Source organism: Giraffa tippelskirchi, chromosome 3 (genome assembly GCF_054371585.1).
Source record: "Giraffa tippelskirchi isolate mGirTip1 chromosome 3, T2T-mGirTip1v1.2.pri, whole genome shotgun sequence".
In the NCBI taxonomy this organism is placed as follows: Eukaryota; Metazoa; Chordata; class Mammalia; order Artiodactyla; family Giraffidae; genus Giraffa; species Giraffa tippelskirchi.
In genome coordinates this window covers 156,467,864-156,494,859 of record NC_137277.1, presented here as the reverse complement: position 1 = coordinate 156,494,859, position 26,996 = coordinate 156,467,864, and the positions used below count along the sequence as shown (strand labels likewise).

General features: G+C 37.7%; 1 protein-coding gene across 1 annotated transcript in view; it reads right to left on the bottom strand.

Annotated features, from left to right (window-relative positions):
• Positions 1 to 26,996, bottom strand: part of CPS1 (carbamoyl-phosphate synthase 1) — a 144,072-nt gene that overhangs the window by 31,337 nt on the left and 85,739 nt on the right. The window contains exons 22-28 of the mRNA XM_081582737.1: positions 19,949 to 20,090; positions 18,539 to 18,604; positions 18,025 to 18,088; positions 16,109 to 16,290; positions 6,676 to 6,870; positions 6,189 to 6,256; positions 4,423 to 4,498 (exon numbers count right to left, since the gene is read on the bottom strand). Of these exons, the coding sequence (XP_081438863.1) occupies positions 4,423 to 4,498; positions 6,189 to 6,256; positions 6,676 to 6,870; positions 16,109 to 16,290; positions 18,025 to 18,088; positions 18,539 to 18,604; positions 19,949 to 20,090 (793 nt within the window). The remainder of the gene's footprint in view (positions 1 to 4,422; positions 4,499 to 6,188; positions 6,257 to 6,675; positions 6,871 to 16,108; positions 16,291 to 18,024; positions 18,089 to 18,538; positions 18,605 to 19,948; positions 20,091 to 26,996) is intronic.

Sequence of the window (26,996 nt, the reverse complement as noted above, 5' to 3'; positions counted from 1 at the left end):
TAGAATGGAATTTAGTGAAAAATTCAAAATAACCCATGTCTTATGCCATAAATAAGCTGTTTTTGTCTTAAATTTATTATTAAATGAAGAAACTTTCCCCAAAAGCCTATTAGACATTAAACTGTTGATTAGCCACACACACACACAAAAACTTTTTAATCTCTGTTACTTCTTTCTAAAATATTGAATATTTAGTGTTGGCAGGTCTGGTAGAGCTGTATTGGGACTTTTGTAGGAATTTTCCACAAAATATATAATGATAACAATATAACTGCAAAAAAATTAAGATAAAGTTCAATGGTTGTCTTAGTTTCTCTAGCCAAGCCTAAGATAGGGGTTCTTGTTCAAGTGATTTATTAAGGGATGAGACACAGGGGTAGAGAAAAAAACGAGGTAGTTTGTGGGGTCACTGGAGACTGGCTTCAGCTTCACCCCACAGGGAGCTCTGAGTTACAGCACAAAGTCCTAACTTGAAGCAAAGGGCAGTCACTGTCCAGGGTTTGAGGGTGGTGGTGAGGTGAGGGGTCTTGCTTCCTGGTGCCAGAAGCTGCCATTTGACTGAGGATAGTTATCCTGAGTGGGCTTCCCAGGTGGCACCGTGGTTAAGAAGCTACCTGCCAGTGCAGAAGAGGTGAGTTTGATCCCTGGGTCGGAAAGAGCTCCTGGAACAGGAAATGGCAACCCACTCCAGTATTCTTGCCTGGGAAATTCCAAGGACAGAGAAGGCCAGTGGGCTACGGTCCATGGGGTCACTAAGAATCAGACACTTCTTAGCAACTAAACAACGACAAGTGTTCCTGAGAAATGTAGCTGGGAGGTATCACCAGCTATCACAGCAGCTGGGGGATGGGTGCTCCCACAGGGAAAGGATCTGGGAGGGGCAACAACATCATTCTCCATCTTGATCAGTTAAACACATTTACAAATAGCCCTTACTATGTTGAGGGAGAAGATTTCTTAATAAATTTCAACCATTCAGCAGTTGGCTTTCTTAAACCACTTTCTTCCTTAGGTATCCATGATCACATTTTCATGCTTCTTTCTCAGACTCCTTCATGGTTCTTTCTTCCCTACTCAGCCCTCAAATGCCAGTATTCTTTTCATCTTTTGTCTTAACTGTTCGTTTTCCTCTATACTCTCCCCAGTGACTGCTTCCAATCATAAAACTTCAATTACAACAATATGCTATTGACTTCCAAATCTATATTTATCTCTCTCTCTTTAGCTGTGATCTTGATCTTCAATTTCGAATCTGTATAACCCTCTTCTTTCAAAACATCTCTATTTGAACTCTTCACAGGCACCACATATTCAAAAGGTCAAAAATTAAATATGATTTTCCTCTCTAAAATGTCTCTCCTTATATGTTCCTTGTTTCAATAAATGGTGCCTCTGTCCATCCAGTTGTCTAAGGCAGAAACTCAGGAATCATCCTTCATCCTCTCTTCACCCTCCATCTCCATCCATTCACATCCTGAATGCACATCCTCAATATTTCTAGAACACATGCCCTGCCCTCCATCTGTACCATCACTGATCTTTTTTTTCCTTTTTTGGCCCCAACACATGGCACGTGGGATAGTTCCCCAATCAGGGATCATACCTGGACCCTTTGTCTTGAAGTGCAAAGTCTTAACCACTGGACTTCTAAGGAAGTCCCTTTTCTCTCTTTATTCTTTTATATATATATATATACACATATAAATATATATATGTATATATAATTTTATTTATTTCTTTATTTTGGGGTGTGCCAGGACATGACTGAGGGACTTCACTTTCACTTTTCGCTTTCATGCACTGGAGAAGGAAATGGCAACCCACTCCAGTGTTCTTGCCTGGAGAATCCCAGGGATGGTGGAGCCTGGTGGGCTGCCGTCTATGGGGTCGCACAGAGTTGGACATGACTGAAGCGACTTAGCAGCAGCAGCAGCAGCAGGTCTTCATTGCTGCAAGGGCTTTTCTCCAGTTGCAGCAAGTGGGGGTTACTCTCCAGTTGTGGTGTGTGGGCTTCTCACTGCGGTGACTTTTCTTGTTACAGAGCAAGGGCTCTAGGGTGTGAGGGCTTCAACAGTTGCAGCAAGAAGTCTCAGTAGTTACAGCTCCTGGCTCTAGAGCACAGGATCAATAGTTGTGAGGCATGGACTTAGCTGCTTCACAGCATGTGGGATCTCCCCGGATCAGGGACTGAACCTGTATCTCCCGAACTGGCAGGTGGATTCTTTACCACTGAGTCACCAGGGAAGCCCTACTATCATCATTCTGATCCAAGGCACTGTCATCTCTACCCTGAGCTACACAATAGCCTCCTAACCTCTTTCCATGAATTCAGTCTTATCCCAGATTTATTTCACTCTCTGTACTGAAGAAGAGAAATTTTTCTTAAATTTTCAATTGCTCCTTCTTTAAAGTGTAAGTATAATTGATTCACACTATTGCATCAGTTTCAGGTATACAGCACAGTGATTCAGTATTCAGAAAATATGACCAAAATCTAAACTCAATGACTGACAGGTTTCTCTCTATCTGCTCCTTCACTTTCTACTCTATTATCATTATAATTAACACTTCCTACCATGTGTGGCATCCTAGCCATATAAGTGAGTGCTTTGTCAGTTTCTAGAAACGTCATACCCTTTCTCAGCTTCAGGCCTTTATACTTGCTGTCCTTTCTTCCTTCATACCCATGATGTAAACCTTTTAATCCTGAATCAACAATTCTGAACCAAATTAAAAGTCCCTTCTTCAGGGACTTGTCCCCAGTTCTTTTATACTTTCCCTCAACATCCTGTATTTTTGCTCATCTTATTTAATTATAATTATTTGATGTCTTATGTTCCTAATAAAGAGAGTCATCTGTGAGCACAGAGACTCTCTTTTCATGAATGTAATTCCTGATTCAGAGAATATCGCCGTTATATAGCAGGTGCTAAATATGAATGGGTACATAATAGCTCATCGAACCTGGGTCTCCTGCATTGCAGGCAGATTCTTTACCATCTGAGCCACCAGGAAAGCCCTACGTAGTAGGTCATAATGAGTGCTAGTTTTACTCTAAGTTCACTGAATTGAGAATCCCAGGTCCTGCTGTAGTTTAATGGAAGACTCCAACCTAGTACTCCATTAGGACATCTCTATGATACAACTTTGGGCCTGTTAGGATTCTATCCACATGTAGCAGAAACAAATTATTTTAAAAATATTCTACCAGATAGAGGGCCTATGAAATCCAATATCACAGACAGAGAAAACCGGCCTCATCACTCACATGAGACTAGCTGGGTCTAGCTGCTGTTTTCTCAAAACGTGAGCGTTGCAGGATCCCTCTCAGGAAGTGCAATAGGGAAGAGGACCATGTCTGACTTCAGGACACATTAATGAAAACTGGCCCGTTGGAGAGACTGCCTCCTCAGTTATCTAACTTTCACTCAAAAGTGAATTCAAAATCCATTTGGTTGCTTTTTTTTTTTTTTGCTCTTTGTCTCTCCTCACTCTTTATCATTATCCACTCTTTACACTGAACAAATTTCTATGGGGAGCAGCTACCACACAGAGAGGAAGCCCCGCTTCATGTGTGCAGGAACTATCCACACTCTCTATTCCTCTTTGAAGTGCCTCTGATTTCACTGCTTGGCTCCCTCCAAACTCCACTTGCCTAATATCAAACTCTTCTCTATGAGTTGTGCTTCCTCTCTCTCTCCTTTTTTTCTTTTAGCCTCAACTAGCTTTTTTTTTTTCAACTAGCTTTTGAAAGCTTTTAAAAAGAAAATGTTACTTTTATCCTCTACAGTATGAGGTCTGCAGATCAATAACCCCACTGGGTAAATCTTAAATGGATCACAGCGAGGTAACGCTGAAGGAGCAAGTAAAAGCTGGGGGCAGTGGAGGAAGGTGGTTGAGTGGCCAGAAAATTATAAACATTTTCATTAACTTACAAATGGAATGTACCAGAATGAGAAAAATCAATAGGTGAGTGAGGGGATTTACTATTAAAGTTGCAGGGTTGACTAAGGCAAAGAACATCTTTCCAGGTATGAGAATTAAAAATCAGGGAAGCCTTCACTTGTTTGTGATGATCATGGTTGGGCAGCCCGTAAGGCTGGGAATCCCATGGGTAACTTGACCAGCATCTAACTCGTGAACAGACAAATTTCATGCTTATTCAGCCTTGCTCCTGGAGACTAAAATTGTATAAAACTCTATTATGGTAAAATATTCACTGGTCTTCCCCTTCTTTCATTAACCCCAAGGATCCAGATATAATTAAATGCATTTGCGTTTTCTCATTTCTGTATTTAGGAGAATAATGGGTAGAAGAAAAAAAAAGGAAAAACATCCTGTGCAAAGAAAAACAACATATAAAACAAGGTAGCAATTAACAGAAGAGGTAAAAGATTGTACCAAGAGAAAATAGGACACTACCTGAGAGACTCTAGTGGCCTCCTCTAGGAATTTTTTCATCTCATCCTCGGAGAATACCACATTCATGGCAGACCCACTGAGTAAGAAGGGAAAAAAAAACAAAAACAAAGAAGTCAATTTCTTTCACCACTTCAGAAGTAAAGCATGCTAGACACGATTGCTTCTCAGAGTGAAAGTTCCAGGCAAACTCTAGTTCCAATTTAGGCTAAGTAAGAAGGTGTCTCTTTCTACATTGAAACTTTATGTAATCAACAGGACAATTAACCAAAGTAAAATGTCCCCCAGGTTGGGGACAGGGAAAGGGAGTGAGAACTGTGATAATGTCCAAAGAGAACAATGGTAGGTCTTAGAGATGACACATTCTTAAGGTTCATCCTTTCTCTTTATGGTTTTAACTCTCTTCTGTTTCCAGGTAACACTTAAAACTGTAACAAGATCCCTGCCAGGACATAGTTTTCTAAACTTGTGTCTTCAGAGTTCACTACCTACTGCAGATTTTAACCCACAAATATGGTATCAAAGCAGGTCATTTCACTATCTCAGCTGGGTTACAAAAAAATCAATTATTTTTAGTAACATTTGCTAATATAATGTACAGTATCTGACTGAAATGTATTCAACTGTGTCCTTTCAAGTTCTTAAGAATACTATCTGAAATCAATTTATTCGGAAAGCTGGCATTTGCAGAATGGGATAGGAGGGGAGGAAAGAAGGAAGACTAAGAGGAAGGGAAACCATAAGGAAGAAAAATATCACTTTCTACTTCCTTTTAAAAAGTAGCATTCGCCTTACCTTTTCTACTATACTGTAAATTTTATGCATAAAGAGCTTTCAATTTCTTCATCTATTTAAGGCAAGAAGGCTAAGGTAATAATAATGTTGATAATTCACAGACTAAGAAACTAAAAGATATGAACTGAAATGATGAGAAGACACACAGAAGTCCGAGTTGCTTTCTGCAATCCTCCTTAAATGTCTGTGTTGTTGAAATTAACTTACATTAATACCTCAGAGATGTAGTATTATCAGAATGTGGTTTATACAAAATGTCATTTAAATAAAAAGAAAAGTTTTCCACCTCATTTGAAATTTTTCATTATTTTAAAGGATCCCATCTCCAATTCCATTTACACTTTCAAATTGTGCACAGCAAATTATGCCTTCTCTTATTATCCCCTGTTCACTGAAATTGTTCCTCACATGTGGTAACATCTGAAGAAAATAAGTAACAATTGATGACTTCTCCTTTGATGGTAAAACTTAGTTTTCAAGTTTATTATAAAAGACACTGTTCATGTCCTCCAACATTATAATTCACTTATTAAAAATTCTGATCTCAAAAAGAACCCCACAATATTCAAACCACAAGCACTATTGGAAGGAGATGACAAGAGTCAAAGATTAACTTTCATTTCTGAGTATCAGAAAACAGACGCTGGTGAGAGACACCCCAAGCTTATTTTGTTTTTGCTCTTCGGTTTTTTAAATTGTCCTCTTCTCTAATGTAAAGGTATCCTCCCTTTGCTTGGCAAGGAGAGGGCTTAAGCCATGCTTCTCAGATGTAGGGAGTGACACTATTGTCACTCCCAGAAGGAAAAGCACTACCCTGAAGAACAGTGCCCAGGTCTTTACGCTAGCTGTGTTGGCATGGGGATTGTCGATGGATTTACAAATTACTACACATCAAAGCCTAGGGATCCTAGCATACTGAATGCAGTTTGGTATCTCCTATTTTTGAGTAATTGTTTTAGAACACAATACATTACCTCAAAACATAGGAAGGTCTCAACAAGCAGGGGTAGCCCACAGACTTCGCAAATTCCAATGCCTCATTCTAATTAACAGAAACAACAACAAAATGCATGAATAGTGGAAAATAGTCAATAAAAATGCAGAATGGTATCATTAGAACAAGTGCTAACTCAACTCCTTTTATTCTTCCTCTCAAAAGACACCATTAAAATGTAAATTGGACATAGAAATACATAAAATTTCTAGTTTCTAATTCTAAATATCAAATCTAGTTCAAAAATAGTGTGAACTTCTTTTCATTGTCGGAATCTTAATGAGAATACTCCTATCAATTTATAACCCGCATTTAACTGCAATCATGGAAATACAGCGACTTTAAAAAGCAAATTCACTCAGCATAGTGTATTCTATCTGCCCTGCAGTTAACATCCACAGTAGCTAGCATTCAGGTCATGACTTTTCAAAAGGAAATGTTAAAAACAGACGTGGTTCTCTTCTTACCAAAGTGTTAACAGCTTTCCACGGTGCCTGAGCCACCTTCAGCTCATCCAAGACAGCTGAGAAGATGGAGCGATCCTCAGCCCTGTCAATCTGCAGAGGGCTCGTGCCCATGATCTTGACGCCATTCTTGTACAGGGGGACTGCCAGGTTGTTTGGAATCTGGCCCCCAACTGATATGATGCAGCCACCACATGCCTGAAAAATATGTCCTCAATATCAGCTATTGGATGAAGAACAACTGTGATAATACTGCTGCCTCCATTTCCTTACCAAAAATGCGGAATGTGATTGTGATATTTTCATTATTCCCATCAATGGATAATATTAAGTTATGCCACAGAGAGATAAATGAACTTCGTCCTGACTTTCCAGGTACACACACATGCACACACACACTAGTCACTCAGTCGTGTCCGCCTCCTTGCGACCCCATAGACTGTAGCCTGCCAGGATCCTGTCCGTAGAATTCTCCAGGCTAGAGTACTGGAGTGGGTAGCCATTCCCTTCTCCAGGGGATCTTCCCAACCCAGGGATCGAACTTGCGTGCCCTGCATTGCAGGCAGAGTCTTTACTGTCTGAGCCACCAGGGAAGTCCCCAGGCACACACCATTCAAAATCTTTGTTAAGACTCCCGGGAACTACATGTGATTAGCATGAAAGACTCCTGTATATGATTACCAAGTACAACTTCCATACAATTGCATGTCAGCGTATGACATTTGCATGTGTGGCAGTTAGAAAATCAAGCCAATGAATATTTCCATCCTGTACATTCCATATTATATTCAATTAATTCTTGAACTACTGTTGTAATTTCCTGAATGGATACAGATCTCTCCTTTTAACATTCATCTCTGCTGTTCCTCTCCACTCCAGCACTTCACATTCAGATTGTGTGTGCGTGCTAAGTCGCTTCAGTCACGTCCAACTCTTTGTGACCCCATGGACTATAGCCCACCGTGGACAGGCTCCTCTGTCCATAGGATTCTCCAGGCAAGAACACTAGAGTGGGTTGCCATTTCCTTCTCCAGGGGATCTTCCCAACCCAGGGATCGAACCCACGTCTCTTACATCTCCTGCATTGGCAGCCACGTTCCTTTACCACTAGTGCCAAATGGGAAGCCACATGTTCAGATTAATTGTTTGTAAGACTCCTCAACAAGTTACTCCTATATTCAGAGTTCTCCAAATGTTTCTGTTGCCTAAAGGGTAAAGAGTTCACTCTTTACCACTGGGGCCATTAAGACTTTCCAGTCTTACCTACAATCACTCCTCTCAGCGCCAGGAAGACCACCTACCCACTGTCACCACCTACCTGCATTCCCATGAGCAAGCTCTCTCACAGCTTAACCTTTCCCAGCTTTGTTTCCTTCCTTCCTTCTCCTTCCCTCTATCTAAACTAACCATCCCTGAAGTGCAGTCTAAATCCTAATTCTCACTTTGACATCCTCTCCCCTTTACTGCTGCCTTGGTACCTATCTACAGTACCCATAACTGATTTTAGTTCCTATTCCTGTACTATTTGCCTTATAAGCAGTCCTTGAATCATTAACATTAATCTCCTATGAACAGTCAAACCACTAAGTTTTTTTTTAAGTCCACCAAATCTCAAATTTCTCAAGACTAGTGTTATAGAGATGATGGGGGAATCAGTGAGGGATGGTGGGGAATTGGATTTGGACTTAGAAGTCCCTCCCCTTCCTGGTTCCCTCTGTGAAACTCTCCCTGGGGTTCCATCTCCTTGTATATAAAATTAGGATAATAATACATGCCTACTTCATAAGATTTCTATGTATGTAGATCAAATAGGATAATAAACATTAAAGGTGTTACACCTTGTAAGTGTATAAATAAAACATTATTATTTATATTAGAAAATATTACAATATCAGATAGGCCATTGATCTTGGCATAATTTGTCTTTGCCTCAACAACCTAAAAATGAATATTACTGAAGTAATAGATGGCACTAGTATTAAAGAATCCACCTGCCAATGCAGGAGACATAAGAGGCACAGGCTCAATCCCTAGGTGGGGAAGTTCCCCTGGGGGAGGAAATGGCAACCCAGTCCAGTATTCTTGCCTTGAGAATCCCATGGACAGAGGAACCTGGCAGGCTACAGTCCCTAGGGTCACAAAGAGTTGGACATGACTGAAGTGACTTAGTATGCACACAAATGTTTTTTTGTCACTGTTTGAAATTATTCTGAAATATTATTGAAAGGGGCGAAACTAATTTCTCTCTGATAAGAGAAATTATATACCGCCTAAGCAAACACCTTGCAATTGAGTACTTAAATGCGTTGTAAACATTATGGAAAATAACGGTCCACATTTCTGCATACTTATGAGTACACTTAAGCTGCTTTTATCATCATTTTTATGTTCACTATTTATTTTTTGCAAAACTTTTAATAAAAATTATTCTCTTAACTATAGTATTTTTATTTGCTTATTATTTTAGTTTATTGGTGGCATAAATATTTTGGAGACCTAGAAACTAATTCTTCAATTAAATATTAAATATATACAAAGTCTCTTATATGAAAGTCTTCAAAAATAAATTCTAAAATTAAGGGAGAAGTAACCAGCTATGAGCAAATATTAGAGTCAATTGGACTAAAATAAGCATTTAAATATGAATATAAAAGCTGTGTGTAATAAATACATCAGTAGTTTCCAAAATAACTCTATGGAATTGATTTCCATTTTTCAATAAATTAACAACTTTAAAAATAATAATATAAACTGCTGCTCCTGTCTAGTGCCCAGCCGTTTGCAACCCCATGGATTGTAGCCCACCAGGCTCATCTGTCCATGGGATTTCCCAGGCAAGAATACTGGAGTGGGATGCCATTTCCTTCTCCAAGGGATCTTCCAGATCCAAGGATCAAACTGGGTCTCCTTCTTGGAAGGCAAATTCTTTACCACTGAGCTACCTGGGAAGCCCCATAATGTAAACTACTACTACTTAAATACATTGTGTGTGTACATGTTAAGTCACTTCAGTCATATCTGACTCTGTGACTCTATGGACTGTAGCTCATCAGGCTCCTCTGTCTATGGGATTCTTCAGGCAAGAATACTGGAGTGGGTTGCCATGCCCTTCTCTAGGGGATCTTCCCAATCCAGGGATTGAACCTACATCTTTTATGTCTCCTGTGTTGACAAGTGGGTTCTTTACCACTAGTGACACCTGGGAAGCCTATTTAGTACATTACTATACACCTAAACTACATTTTGACCTTCATGGTTTTCACTCTGAGGCAGTTATTACTTATCCCTATTTTACAGCTAAATAAACAGGCTTGGTGAAGGTCAAGTGACTTTGCGATATTTCTTATCTAGCAAACACAGAATTACTTGAATACGATTCTGCATATTGTAAGCAGCTGTGCTTACCTAATATGCCAAGTCTGAATCTGAAATCAATCCTGTTTTGCTGGCTTGTTTCAAAGGTGGTGAACGTTAAAGGGTAGAAGAGATATTTCTAAAACATTCTTTTTGGGAAATGGTAGATAGAAACACTTTCACTCTAATATCCTATTCTCATCATTGACCTCCAAAAATAAAGACCATTACTTGGAAGACAAATCATGTCCATAGGAACGTTTTAGAGTAATGGTGTGATGGTTGAGTGCAGATTTTGCCTGCACAGCAAAGGGAATTCAGTAAAAGAGAACTTATTTGAGGGATGAAGTTAATAGAGGAGAATTTTGTGGAAGAATTTTATCTTAGATTGGTCCCAACTCTAAGCACAGAGCTTGTAGAGACTAAGAGAAGAGAATCTGGTATCCTACACAGATAAATTAATATCGTATACAATCACACTTAATTTCAAGTAATTTAGTGAAGCAAAATATTCTAAAATGCAGATTTGTTTCACAGATTTCTAAATATATTAGGCCTAAGGAGAAGACTCTTGAGAGTCCCTTGGACTGCAAGGAGATCCAACCAGTCCATCCTAAAGGAGATCAGTCCTGGGTGTTCATTGGAAGGACTGATGTTGAAGCTGAAACTCCAATACTTTGGCCACCTGATGCAAAGAACTGACTCATTGGAAAAGACCCTGATGCTGGGAAAGATTGAGGGCAGGAAGAGAAGGGGACGACAGAGGATGAGATGGCTGGATGGCATCACCGACTCGATGGACATGGGTTTGGGTGGACTTAGGGAGTTGGTGATGGACAGGGAGGCTTGGCATGCTGCAGTTCACGGGGTCGCAAAGAGTCAGACACGACTGAGCGACTGAACTGAACTGAAAATAATTCCACTAGGCTCCCGAAGTTCTACTGATCTTACCTAAATTTGTTTGTAGCTTAGTTTCCTAGTTTTTAAACCTGATATCATAAAGCTAAGATATCACCTTATAAAAATATCTGTGCAATAATCTTTAAGCTGAAATCATACCAAAAATTTATTTTTAGTGGTGAGGAATTAACAGAAAATACTTCAGATGTATTTCAGATCATTTCAGTTTCTTTTAAATATTAATCACTTAAGTCAGTCCTTATTTTACAGACAAATTAAATGTTTTAATATAGACAGAACGCAATATAAGAAAGTTTGTCTTACTAACAGAAATATTTACTTCACCAAAAAAAAGCCCTGATTTTTGTAATTTCATGTATTTTCTCTAATTTACATCTTCACTATTTATACATCCATCAGTGAGGTTGCACATGCACTATATTTCAGTAATTCACATTTTAGTAAAACATTTGTAACATTTCAGACAGAATCTTAAGATAGTATTTAATTGCAATGAAACCAAATGCTAGGAATGAAACCCAATTCTAGTTTAGAGTGATCCATCCCCTGAAGTGTTTTTCCTATCACTAATTCATGTCTGTCACTCTTTCATTCACTTAACTCAAGTTGCAGTACAGAGGTACCACTGTCTACATATATATATGATGTGCTTAGTTACTCAGTCATGTCTGACTCTTTGCAACCCCGTGACCCATTTGCTGACTGTAAGCCACCAGGCTCCTCTCTCCACAGGATTCTCCAGGCAAGAATACTGGAGTGGGTTGCCATGTCCTTCTCTAACACATACGGTATTAGGTGTTAAAAATAGGAGAATTAAATAATTAATCAGAGTACATTTTTATAGGGTATGATCCAGTAAATTATACACCGTAAAAGAAAAAAAAAAACAACACATAATCAGGACTCAAATCAGACAGGACATCATAAGGTGTCAAACATGCTGCCTATATTTTTAAACTCGACCTGTTTTTTTAATGAGCAAATACCAAAAGAATTAAGAAATGGGTCCTAAATAGGGTTTGGAAGTAAAAGAAAATTAATGTGCTTTGCTTATAACTTTTCAAACCATGAGTCTCCAAATAAAGAAAGGGAAATGTGAAGTTAGAAAGGATCTGTGAGAGTCTCCCTCATCATCATAGTCTATAAAGATTATTGCATAACCCATCCCAGGGAAACAGACCGAACAATAGGTCTAATAAAAGGGGGGCTTCCTAGATGGTGCGGTGGTAAAGAATCCATCTGCCAATGCAGGAGATGCAAGAGATGTGAGTTTGATCCCTGAGTTGGGAAGATCCCTTGGAATAAGAAATTGAAACCCACACCGGTATTCTTGCCTAAAAAATTTCATGGATGGAGGAGCCTGGCAGGCTACAGTCCATGGGATTTCAAAAAGTTGGACAAGACTGTGTGACTGAGCACACTAATAAAAAAGAAGACCAGTGTTAGCACTTCTATAAACAAAGTAATCATTTTCAACTCATAAACCTCAATATAATCTGAGAACATCTTTTTCCTTTTTAAGGAGTGTCCTAAACAAAACTGAACCAGGCAAAAAATATCATCCATCAAAGCTATGTAGATGGCGTGTTAAGTTGCTTCAGTAGTGTCCTAGTCTTTGTAGCCCCCCCAGGATCCTTTATCCATGGGGATTCTCTAGGCAAGAGTACTTGACTGGGTTGGCCTGCCCTTCTCCAGGGGATCTTCTGACCCAGGGATTGAACCCATGTCTCTTAGTCTTCTGCATTGTCAGGCAGACTCTTTATACCACTAGCACCACCTGGGAAGCTTTACAGATGGCAGACACCCACTTCTCAATTTCTTGGCTCTTCTCCACACTCACACACCAAAACATAAAAAATAAAAATGCAAAGCTCTTCTCAGGGAGCAGAATCCATGCATACAATCATAAGGAATTAATGACTTCAGTTTAAAGGTTGCTCTTTACAAGTATAAAAAATGGCTGCAGCTAAAGGGATATATCACTAAAATTTTTTCTATTTAAAAAAAAAAAAGAAGAAGAAGAACAAATGGGAAGGAGATTTCAGCATTTCTAGCATCCTCTCTCACTCAACTTCTGATCCAGACGTCCCTCCAAAGCAGCCTGCTTTTCTCACAGGGCACATCACTTTTCTGACTTCCTTTAAAGTTTTCTTTCGAGGTGCTCCTTTGATGCCATGGAAACAAGCTTGGTCCTGAACTCGACCAAGTGACCTGGACCAAGGGACCTATCATATTTCCTATCATCCCATGTAGCTATGTATCCTTGGGAAAGCCTATTGCCCTTCTAAGTGACTCAAATGTGTGCTTTTAAATAAGATTAGACGTGCTTCCAATTTTCTTCAAATTTACTACTGAATGCTTCAGTGCCTTCCTGATCACTAGGGGCATCCAAGGTCGAACAAGGGCAGCCTCCTGAAGGTTGATGCACACCCGTTATGAGAGACAATGCCTGTAAAGCCTGCTATGAGGAGATACATAACAACCTTATACAAGGAAACATATACACAAATATACATACATATGTGCCTAATATGTGCATGTGATATAGTAAAATCACATTTCTTGTAGGGTAGCTTAAAGAAAATATCAATGGTATACTGTTCTTATGCTCTTCAACACAACATTTAAAATGACCTCAGTATGTGTAGCGGCACTGAAAAAAAAAATTTTAGCTTCAAATAAGGGCCAATTTATTTATTTCTACCATACTGAATTCAGTTATAAAAGGACTTCATTAGCATTCATATGTATGAAGGCAACTGTAGAAGTTTTTCATCTTTCCTTAAACCACTTCATACAGAAATCATTAACTGCGTGATAAATGCCTGCCACTATTGCTTGTAATCTTGTTAATATTTTTTAATAATTATGTAACTTTTCAGATATTATGTCATTAATCCCAGTTTTATTTCAATGTCTCAAAGGTAAAGACCTGGTTTTACAGCTCTCTATCCTCCCTGAATATTTCTCCCTTATGGCAGAAAGCGAAGAACTAAAGAGCTCCTTGATGAAAGTAAAAGACAAGAGTGAAAAAGTTGGCTTAAAACTCAACATTCGGAAAACTAAGATCATGGCATCTGGTCCCATCATTTCATGGCTAATAGATGGGGAAACAGTGATAGACTTTATTCTTTTGGGCTCCAAAATCACTGCAGATGGTGACTGCAACCATGAAATTAAAAGATGTTTGCTCCTTGGGAGAAAAGTTATGACCAACTTAGACAGCATATTAAAAAGCAGAGACATTACTTTTCCAACAAAGATCTGTCTAGTCAAAGCTATGGTTTTTCAAGTAGTCATGTATGGATGTGAGAGTTGGACTATAAAGAAAGCTGAGCACTGAAGAATTGATGCTTTTGAACTGTGGTGTTAGAGAAGACTCTTGACAGTTCCTTGGATAGCAAGGAGATCCAAGCAGTCCATCCTAAAGGAAATCAGTCCTGAATATTCATCAGAAGGACTGATGCTGAAGCTGAAACTCCAATACTTTGGCCACCTGATGCGAAGAACTGACTCATTGGCAAAGACCCTGATGCTGGGAAAGATTGAAGGCAGGAGGAGAAGAGGACGACAGAGGATGAGATGGTTGGATGGCATCACTGACTCAATGGACATGAGTTTGAGTAAACTCTGGGAGTTGGTGATGGACAGGGAAGCCTGGTGTGCTGCACTCCATGGGGTCGCAAAGAGTCGGACACGACTGAGCGACCGAACTGAATGACCCTACTGAACCTGATTTTTATAAGACACTCAAGAAATATTTGTAGAACATGTACTAGCTTTGATCCCCACCAGTGTATCTAAAATGGATAAAGAAATTATGAGAAAAATATGATCAGTGAAAGAACTGAAAATTGTGTATATTCTGCCTAATGGTATGTGTGCTATGCTCAGTCGTGTCCAACTCTGCAACCCCATGGACTGTAGCCTGCCAGATTCCTCTGTCCATGGAATTTTTTAGACACGAATACTGGAGTAGGTTGCTATTTCCTCCTCTAGGTGATCTTCCTGACCCAGAGCTCAAACACTCATCTCCTGCATTGGCAGCCAAATTCTTCACCACTTAGCCACCTGGGAAGCCATACCTAATGGTTTAGTTTCATTATATTAAGAGATTAGTAGGCCAGGCCTAAATAGAAAACTATGATGATATATTAATCCTAAATTTGTCTATTTCTTTTCACAATAATAAAATCATCACATTGTTCTAGCACTATACTTTATACTCGACAATGCAATCTCAACCACAAATCTATACTACCATCACAGTACCTACATGTACCGTGTTTTAACACTCATATGATTCATCAACAACAACAACAAAGATGAAGCACAGAGAGTTTAAATAACTGGCACAAATCAACAAATTTTCAAGTTAAAAATGTAAGTCTTGTGGCTCCAAGTTAATTTTTTTTTCCTTAAGTGACCATATTTTGTACATAGGGATGATTCTCTGCAGTAGGAAATTAATTATAATTAATTAATTATAATAGCATCCAAAGGCATGACTAAAATTTTCAAGTAGGCATTTTTTTAATTGTAAAATAACTTGTTAAACTGGGATCATATAAATCCACAGTGAAGATACATTCTATAATATTGGAGTGGAGATAGAAGAGCTATGTAAGAGAAGGCTATAATGGTACCAAAATCATTTAGAATGAACTCATTGATTTTTAAATTGAAGACTAATGGCTTCATCTATAGCACGAAGAATTAACCAGTCTTTTGTGAATGACTGACTTCTCTCCTCTGAGAAGTGGTCATCATTAAATCACAACAGCACATGAACTGAAGAGAGGCTTCTTATTGTGGGTCTACATGATCAATTAAATGGCTTTACAAAATGTTTATTGGGGCTGTCTTGTGCTAATTAATATGTGTCTGGCACATGTTTCCAAGAAGAATTTTCAGTATAGATGGAATGCTGAGAAAGAAAAGGTGTATTTTATATGAAAAAGAATTACTCTGTGCCACAGCCTCAAGAATCTAAGGCTGAGGTGATTATTTTTCAGAGTTTCATTACAAAATTAGACCATGGAAGACACCAGAAGCTCTTTCTCTGAAGGTAAATTGCAATATAAATCTACATACATGGATACACATATATAAAGTATGCATTGTATATATTTTTATTCTTTTTTTTCCTTTCTTTTTTTACCTCCTGATGGTAGATGTCTAGGATTCTCTCCAAAGACAATTCTTCAAAGTACAGTTTGTCACACTCATCAAAGTCTGTGCTCACAGTCTCAGGGTTACAATTCACCACCACTGTCTTCTTGCCAAGCTGACGCAACGTGCGGATACTGGAGACAGCACACCAATCAAATTCCACGCTGCTACCTACAGAGACAATGAAATTGGGGAGAGAGGGGAAGAGAAGCCTGAAGTTATAGCGCAAAGAGAAGCAGAAATACATTGCCAGTCAGTCAAGGCTAGGAGAGCTAATGCCCTTTCAATTCAATTTTTTTTCCAAAATATAAATGTCAGATCTATTGATATTATGCACACTATATTATTAGTAGGAAAAACAGGGACTCATTAAACAACAACGATGGGTTGGCTTGCTTTGTATACTAAGTTCTGCAAGAGGTAATCTCCATATTTGGAACATTCAGAACCTCAAAGTTAATGGAGGAGAACTATAATAATAATTTTACAAACATCATCTACTGAAAAGAAACTCAGAGTGAACATATTGACCTCATCATACATAATAAAGTTTGTGATCAGAACACTTGAGTTCTTGTTTAAGTCCTTCCACTTACCCTGCTGTCTGAGAGCCAAACCCAATGATCCCTGAGGTGCCTTGCAGCTCTGACATGTCTTGATTGATTGGAAAGTCCTGGCCTTTCCAAGCATATCCTTTCAAGCTCGGCAAGGCCACCCCATGCAGAGTGAGTGACCTTCTAGGAAGTGATTTGATGTATAATAATGGCCTAAATACCTCAAAATATCACCTCTACTGGGATGCCATAGAACTGAAGTTCAGGGATTTGTACTAATCCTTTGCATTAGGACTTTGTCTCCTAAAAATGCTTGTCAGCATAATAAGTTGTCCAAATATAGTAGCATGTTAAATCTCACTATCAATTAAGTACACACTTGATTATTAGCTCAACTAATCTTTCTTAGGCCCTAAAGTAATGTAGAATGGTTGCATAAATTAAGTGAAATTTGAAAAGGAAAGAAGAAAGGTTTAGAGAAGAGAAGGGTAGATCCTGGTGAAGGTGTCCAGGCTATTTAAGCATAAGATAAATAAAGTGTCAAAAGTATAAATACTTTCGGCCTACTTTAAGGTTTGGCCAAAAATTGGCAAACTACCATATCCTGAAACACTTAATTGTAAAAACTGTAATAAACTCTATGTTTAAAGTAACAAAACAATACCACATACATTTAAATCATGTGTTTCATCATTTCCATATTAGAACACCTTGCAGAAGCTAGATGTTAGATATACTTGCTAAGAAATATCTATTTAAGTATTTAAATATATACTTTGTAATTGTAATAGATCTTGATTCATTATTAAATATCTAATTTTAAGTGACTTGGAGAAACATAACAAATTCTGGTGAAAATGTTTTAATTAAATTATGTGATACTCTTCCTGGGTCCCAATGAGATGAGCTCTTTTCATCTGATGTCAACCCATGTCATATGTTAGGTCAGACATTGGATCTACAAAAACGATTACTCTTTTATGTGTAAAGTTATTGAGCAAATACAGATCTTTGTGAAAAATTATGCAAGAAAAAAAGTTAAAGTGTAATTCACTCCCCAATCCCAATAAGAGGCTAAGTTTAGCTCATGAGGATGAAAATGAAAAAGAGATAACAAGGTAAAAGGGAAGGAGATGGAATTTGTGGGTGGGACCTACATTTGTGTCCTACTTCTTTCATTTAACAGCTGTATACATTGGGATACATGGCTCTGAACCTCTGTTTCCTAATTTGTAAAATTTTTATTTTGACAGCTTTTACTTTACATAGTTCTTAGAATAATGGAATTAACATATGTGAAAAGTACTATATAAACTGAAAAGTACTATGTAAATATAAATTATCACTTTACCAATGTGATATGGACCACAGCCGAGCACCATCATTCCATGATCATCAAAATTGATATCATGCTCCTAAGAAGATAAAAAGGAAGATGTGGAAATTATTATGTTATTCTTCCCTCTAGTTAAACTGTGTCATGCCTTTGAGTATGTCTTTCTCATTCTTTCTCTTGCTGATATGCATCTTCTATTAGTCTTTGGGAATCTTTAAGTATAAAATGTTATATAAACCCTCCTTATGTGTAAAAAATTATTCAGTATTTTCAATTAGCCATGAGAATACAGTATAATTTTATGTTTATGTCACCAGTCTTTTTTTATTAATTTATAATGTTGTGTCAATCATGTAACCATTATCTTCATCTCTTCACTTGTTTTATTTCATCATCTTAAGGCAGTTCTTAAAAGTACATCATCACATTCAATTCAAATGATGTCATTTTTATTTACTAAATATACTAGTAAATAGACCATCTACTAAATCTAGAGCTTTCTGCATTACAGAACTTTGGCAGTTCCTACCTGACCATTGTAGGTAACATAGAGGTAGTTTGTTACTGATGGGTATTCTGCAGCCAGTGTATCAATCTGCAAGAGAAATAAATACATACATAAAATAAATACACCCATACATAGGGATTTTTATTCCCCTTTAATACAATTTTTTTCAAGAAGTTTTGTGGATTTTTTTTTTTTGGTTCTGCATTCATATTCCTTTAATGCCCATTTCTAACAAATAGAAAGACAAGAAAAATGTATGTACCATACAATTGCTTTCTAATTATAGAAGTGAGAGCGGAGAAAAAAACAATGATATGATTTAGCTATCTCTTGGGCCATGAATGACAATACACATTACAGAGTATCAGATTATTATGTATTAGCTCTCAGGAACACAAGAAAATGCTCATATAGTCAACTGGTTACCAGGAAAACTTACTCAACCATCTGTCTTAAGCAATTACAAATAAAATCTAAAATCAGAACAAAATGATCTATATATATGGATGTCTTTGGTTTGCAGATTAATGCATAGGACTGAAGTTACCTATGGCACTGCGCAATGGGATGACTTAAATACCACAAAGCATAGACAAGTAGGGAAGGGGACTAGATCTCATTGAACATATTTGGGGAAAGTAAATCAATTCAGCTCTCAAGGGCCAGGAGCTCAGCTTAGTGAGCAAGATTTGGGGGCCAACAGGGCAAACTAATGTAAGGCAAGTGAGAAGGAAGAAAGATAATAATTGCTGAGTAGAAAATATTCAGCATCAAGTCCCAGATCTAAGGTTATGTGTGTGCCCCCTGAGCACACAGGGAAAAGCCAATGATTTTAAAGGACAAAAACCAGCTGGTGGTACTTTCAGCCAAAGCATCTCTTCTAAAGGCCAAAAAGAATCACAATGGTACACCTATGAAAGTTCTAGTGTGATTGTCATGAATACTAGATGAGCTCATTATGCCCAGCCCTATCACAATGAATACTAAATGAACCATAATGATAGGGCACTTAAAATAAAGTATTACCCTGTAAAAAGTCAGTGCCAAAAGAGATAACTATTCTTTTCAAGAGAGTCAGCCACTACACTAGGGCATTTCAAGTCCTTCTATTACACGAAGGATTTCTCTTACTACTGATATATTTGCACATGGGTCAAAAAGTAGAGGAGAGGTCATTTTAATTTTTTTTCACTCAGGCCAAGAATATCATGTTCTCACTCCCTTCTACATCCCAGTGCCCCTACATCCTTTCCCCTTTAAATCATAAATCAATTCTGTGCTGAATAAAATAAGTGACATCATGGGCATTGGTTGAACAAGTAAATTCACTTTGGAATTCCACCCCTTTCTATTAAAAATGGCTCTGTGATTGGTGCCCATATTTTACCCTTGAAATCCTAGGAAGAAAGAAAAACTCCTTTATTCCTTTACCTGTTTAACCCAAGGATGAATGTTTTTCTTTAACCTCAGCTCTCTTGTCTGGGCCTCAGTCAGCCCGAGGCATTTTGAAATCTGCTTGTCTGAGAACCCAATCTCCTTTGCCTTTTTGAGGGTTTCTTCTGTAATGGACTCACTAGAATTTAATGAAAAAGAGAATTCAAGTTTAGACCAGACACAGTAAGAATCAGTGAACTAGTCAATTTTGAAATCACCAGTCTCCTTATTTTCCAACTTTCCAAGTAGGTCTGCTGACTTTTAAAAAACACAAATAACCCACTAAGTGGTCTAGACTCTATGAAGTCTATTATTAGCAGTGCCTGCTTTCTCAAACATGTGGTTTCCCACTCCCACACCTTATATATCCTCTTCTCTTCTTATTTCCTGAAAAGTGGCTTCTGCACCTTCTGTCCTAATGAAGTTGTTCTTTCAAAAATAGTCAGGACCTTCTAAACCCAGGAGCCCTTTCTTAATTTTCATCTTCGCAGTCTGTCAGCATGTGACCCTTTTGATGTTTCATTCTTTAAAAATATATGTCTCTGGCAATAAGTTGCCTACTTTATTACAACAATGATTTACTATTTATTCTCTACGGCTCTGTCCTCTGTTGCCTACTTACATCTGGCTACTTTCTCTCCCTTCCTAAATTTAGCCACTTCCATTGGCTCATAATGACCAGTTATCCTACATAACTAGTTGATAATCCCAAAATTCACAGCCCCTTCTCCAGTGTCTGACCTGTGCTCCAGGTCTTAATGGGCTTTGAGAATTTCTCCACCTAGGCATCCCAACATGGCATCAGGCTGGGTGTCCTCTTCATAAACTATCTCTATTTACTAGTGTCACATATCTCTCTGTGTTGAGAAGATAGTTCTGTGATTTTAATATTATTTTCCACTGAAACCAGATTTGTCTCCTCTCTTTCCCATGCTCATTTCCACAGTGTAGACACAATTCATGTTACGTCTCTCACCTGTAACGCCTTTGACATTCCCATCACCTATCTGTCTTCTCTCCAAATCCCAGCTGTGCCCCATAGGTCAACTAAAGCCAAGGCTCATCCTCGAAGCCTTCTTAGTCTGCCCTAACCCACATCTTTCTGGACTTTTAACCGACTTTTGTTGGAGCCAGGGGCATAGTTGGAACCATATTCTTTAGCATGTCATTATCTCCGGATATATTTCATGTTTCGTAGTTTTTCTTCAGTATCCAGACATTTTTCCTGCTAGATTCAAGTTCCAGGAGGGCAAAGAATATATTTGGCTCATTTACCAGATTATTCCCAAAGCCTAGCTCACTGTCTGGCTCACAGACAGCATTCAATAAATATTTATTACATGAATGAAGGAAACTGTAATTCTAGAGCTTTTTTACTTTACAGGAAAGAGAAGCTATTGAAATACACTTGTAACTAGAATTCAAAATGTACACAAAATAATTTTCAAAGGGTTGAGGTACAGGAGAGTTAAATACTACAAAAAGCATCTTTAATCGTAATAGCTGTGGCCAAGCTGTTTCAAGCAGTAGTCGATACAATAAAATTCAATTATAACAGTTTGATAGTCAATACAATGAAATTAAAATACAAAAGTTTTTGTCAGAAGATGTAATAATAAATAAAACATTTTCATCGAAATTCTGCTAATAGAGTGTGGTTGAATTAAATCTACTGCATTTTGTTAATTCTATCCTTCAATCTTCTTAATTTAATTAATTCATATTCTGAGTTCACAGAAGAAAGAATCAAGCTGGTACATTTAATAACTATTTCTCTAGCTTTTGTGTATCAGTGTTAGTTTGGATTTCTGAAGCTACAGCAGTTCCTAGTCAATTCGCCTTCTCAGTGGGACCTATTTTCTCTTCTATCTCTCAAATCTATTATTAGTCATAGTGAATTTAATTTTTTTCTTATTTCATTTTGCTTTCTTAAACTCCCCAAGTATTTGATAAGCATTCTCCCCAGAACAACTCATTTTCCTGTCAAATTTCTAAACACAATCTGCCTATTAAGTATTATTAGTCATTTACTATGTGCCAAGCACTGTGCTACTTAGAACTATGCCATCCAAGGTGGCAGCCACTAGCCACACACGACTACTTAAATTTAGATGTTAATTGGCTTAAATTTTTTAAATTATTGAGAGCCACACTTTCACTACTCACATTTCAAGTGCTCAATAGCTATACAGGCAAGTGGCTACTATGTTGGACAGTGTAGATTACAGGATATTTTATTACCACAGAAAATTCTACCAGACAGTGATGTTCAAGAAGATTCAAAATAGTATTTGAGATGATGCAGTAATAGGGAGTGGTTCCAATCATTTTATGGAGAAATAAGCTATGTAATGCAATGTGAGGTCGGAGAAGAGAGTTAACCATGTGAGTGGTTGTACTTGAGAAATACTATGGCAGTGGAGGGATGAATACAGAGCCATCAAGTAAATTCAGGTTTATACAGAAAAAAAGGATTGACAAGGCAAGGGCACTATGTCTGCAATAATGTGAGGAAGCAATGGGCATGACAGGGCATATAGGAACTTACAGAGGATTTGTTGTTGGAAATGCGAGTTAGTAGGGAATTGTGGATGGTGAAGGTGTAGCAACACTAACTGTCATTCCTTCATTAGTCCTTTAACACTTGGTGAACAAGTGCTGTGTATCAGAGCTCTGTCCTATGTATTTTAATGATGGAGAAATTAAAATATCAAATCTCTACATTTATGGAGCTGAGAGTATATTAGGAGGCAAATGAATCGCTATTTCTCTGATAGCACAGTGAGAGGTGCTATGAGATAAACGCACACAAGAGGATGAAGTGGTTCAGAGGAAATGCTCCCAACTTCCACTGAGAAGGGCTTCCCTGATAGCTCCAGTTGGTAAAGAATCTGCCTGCAATGCAGGAGACCCTGGGTTGATTCCTGGATCGGGAAGATCCACTGGAAAAGGGATAGGCTACCCACTCCAGTATTCTTGGGTTTCCCTTGTGGCTCCGCTGGTAAAGAATCCGCCTGCAGTGTGAGAGACCTGGGTTCGTTCCCTGGGTTGGGAAGATCCCCTGGAGAAGGAAAAGGTTACCTGCTCCAGTATTCTGGTCTGGAGAATTCCATAGACTGTATAGTTCATGGGGTCATAAAGAGTCAGACACGACTGAGTGACTTTGACTTTCAGTTTTCCACTGGGGAAGTCTGCAAAGGTTTTACCCAATGGGTGAAGGTGACTGATGAGCTTCTGAGGGCCCTTGAAACACTCAAATTGATGTCATTTGTTTTTAGTTTTACCAAAAAAAAAAAAAAAAGTTCCAGACAAAAGCAGAGAAAAGATTTTTTTGTTGTTTCTACTTGTTTTAGAAATGTATATTTCCACTCTCCTTGCCAAGATATGTTCCTACACCAATTGCTCATTTGTTTATCTGCAAATGTGCATTCAGGCTCAAAATGGAAATGCTTGACAAACAAACTATTTTCCTAAATTAAAACTTTGGATGATGTTCCCTTTTAATCATGACTTTCCTGAACAGTTTCAAATCATGTTTACCTGTATGAGGAAAGGCTACACATTTTCTCTGTGATCTGCAATCTTATTATAAACACTGGTATGAAGCTTGAGTTGGGTGGAGAAACACTGTATATATAACACTGAGTAAATTCTTACCTATAGATTTTTCTAGCTACCTGCCAGAACACTTTCCCATCATTGTGGGATGGCAGTGGAAAAACAAGCAAAAAACAAATAAATCTTCAATTAGACATTGATTCATTATTGCAAAAAACTACCTGAGGCAAAACCTATATTATGTTACCGTATCAACAATCACTTTAACTAAAATGACTATATTCTAACCTTGAACAACAAATGGTCCAGACACATTAAGAAACGTGCCTTGAAAAGAACCATCACACCTATAATAATTACTATGGACTAGCAGAAATGCAAGTTCTTCAAGTCCAAAAATAACCAGAAGTAACATATTTATCTTTAGCCCTAGTGGTGAGTTTTATATTTTTTTACTTCAAATGATTTATTTTTCTTATAATACAGAGGATCAGTCAATTCTTCAAAGACTGTGATATAATTTAGATAAAAACAAACAAAAAAAGAAACCATTCAGATTCCTCAAATTTCTATTAGGGATGCAGAAATTTGCATTTGTTTTGTCCACATTCAGCTGTGCAGTCTTTTCTATTGCTGAAATATGCATAATTCCTCTTATTCTTTCCCACTAAAGAGTCCAATAGAGCATATAAAGATATCTCCAGCAAATACACAGTTCTCCTCCTGCATCCACCAAATAAAATTGAACTCTTACCAACAAACAAATTAAAAAAAAACAAAAAAAAAAAAAGAAAGGTTGATTGATAAAACTGGCCCTCTGAATACAAAAATAAACTGAATTAGTTTTGTGTTCAGCTCTGTGGCAAAAAATACCTAAAACTAACTCAATCATTACTGCTCCCATAGCATCCCCACCACAGAGAGTTTTCATTATTTAAGGGGGTTGCTGAGAAAAGCAACAGTAACACAAAATAATGAATAATGAATGACAGAGTTTCAGAATAGGGATGAAAACTATTTCTCCATAGGTGCCCCCTCAAATCATACCTGGGAGACTTCTAAAACAGATGTTTCAAGCCAGACCTGCAGAGTGCATGTTTTAAGCTCACAAGCTAATTTTCAGAATATTTTCTTGGTGAGCCAAAAATTGCTTTAAGTTTTGCTCAGTATTCAAATAACTAGATCAATAGCATAATATTTTTACATATCTTAAAAATTAGGGTGTACTAATTTGGAATGGCATATGAATATATTCATGTTCATCTATTTCAACTTGAATGAAAATTTGGGGTAGATACAGTCCTATGGAGTTCAAAGTGATATGTCTTCTATAAGCCATGAATGAAATCATGGCCTCACTGGTTAATAATTTCGACTCTTTAGACATGTTCATGAAATAGTGCAAAGTACATTGCAATCTTCCTCACTGAAAAAAGAGATGTGGATTCTGACCCAACATGGCAGTTACAAAGATAAAGACAAGTTAGACTTCTTTCCATATTTACCGCAGTCCTTATTCTGTGAGCTGTCCCTAACCCACAGGACGACATAGGTGGCTGCTCTCCAAATTTCTCTCATTCACTCTCTCCACTGCTTCTGCATCACATAAGATTGGCTGGCATGTCATTACATACAGTAGAAAATTCACTTCATTCCCTACTTGTTCTGATACAAAATTTTATTTTTAGTTCCATTATAATAACATAAAAGAAGAGACGGTTTGAAGACACGATTCATTAGCTCTGGGCCAGTGCTTGACATAAGGTTAAACCTCTTCAGAATCAGATACAAGATGAATAATCTTAAGTGAACATAAAGCTCATTTAACAATGTGGACATTTAGATATATGCTCCTCATCTTTATCAGCCTATATTGGGCTGCCCTCCATTTTGTCTGCTATAAAGAACTTACATCAGAGTGAGATTCGTTTTTTAAAATCAAGCTAGGTAAAATTATTTTAGGGACAGGGCTATAATATTTGTATTTTTTTCAAAGGAAAATCTTAATTTGAGACAAACTTGAAAACAGAATAATTACTAAGAGAAAGGCAAAATTTGAATTTGTCATTCAAAACTGTTTTTTGAATCCTCAATAGGAAATGTTCCATTTATATTATGTTGTAAATTGAAAAAGTATTATACTAAGTGAGAAATGTCCTCAGCAGAATGGAGTATATTGCACTAAAGCACACAGTTTTAAAATCTTTACAATAAATAAATTACTCTTCCGTTATTTGATATGTATTTGTGTGTACTAGTATGTCTATGTTTATCTTTACTCTTATGAATATGAACACATTAAATCCATATTTCAGAACTGTATCCTCTAAAATGCACTACTTATACAGCTTTTCTTTCTGCTAACAGCTTTCCTTGCTTTCGGAGTTCAAGGGCAAACTCTTTAAAGGTTATACTTTCAATATCGCTTAATAGAATCTAAACAATAAAACAAAGAAACACCAAACAGCTCTGAGGCTGGCCTTTTCATAACCTTCAGTTTTTCTCTCCTGAGCAGCACAAAATGACAGTCTGAAATTTTAGAGGGGGAAAAAAGTCTTAAAAATAAGACGATAATACTTTGATACACTCTGCCATCATCTTTTAACAGTGAGACAGGATGGCTCAGCTTCTACAGGGAGAAGTGTTATCTCCTGACTTCTCTCCTTTTATAAACAAAACAAGACTCTCTCCTCTTTCTCTTCTACTTCCGGTGTAGATCTTGTTGTTTAAAATTCTAGCCTGTCATCTCTGAGGTTTCCTCCACTCACACTTAGTCTTCAATAATAAATGATAAAAGGAAATGGAATAAATTCCCCTTAATGAGGAAATTTCACCTGGCACACAGGAGCTGGGGAAATCTATTACCCGACCGGAGGAACGCCTGCAGCATTGCAATTACCAGGGGAGCCCACATACTTCACACAGTCCTCTCTTCCACTTGACTGGCTTTTTTATCTGATCCACCAACTCACAAGTAATACTAAACAAATTTCCCTCCAGATTGCATAAGGCCCTAATGTGAAAATGAGTGCTCTACCTGGCCTACAATTATGGGATGGGCTTGCAATTGTATTATTATCTTCTCTTAAAAAATCCCCCCAAAGGCAGGAGCTAAGAAAAGCTAGGCCTGATGTTCAGTAATGACAGCAAATTTCATAAGGGAAGAGAACTGAGTAAGATGTATGTTCTCTGTTCCAAGACCCCTCACCAGCCTCTCTTCTGAGTTCTGCAGGGCTTCATTGATTATTTTTGGCATTTCACGGGTTCAAGCCCATGCCACAATCTCAATAATGCAATCAAGTGGAGAAGTTATTTGTCTTCTCATCTTTTCTTTCAAGGAGACAGGTTGTTACCTCTTTCCTTGAGAGAAATGAGAAAGACATTTTTCAAAAGCAGCAGTAGCATTTAGGAAAGAAAATGATAAAACCCAGGAAATTGGGTAAGTAGCACCATTTTCTCTTAATTTTTGAGAGCACCATGCTTCATT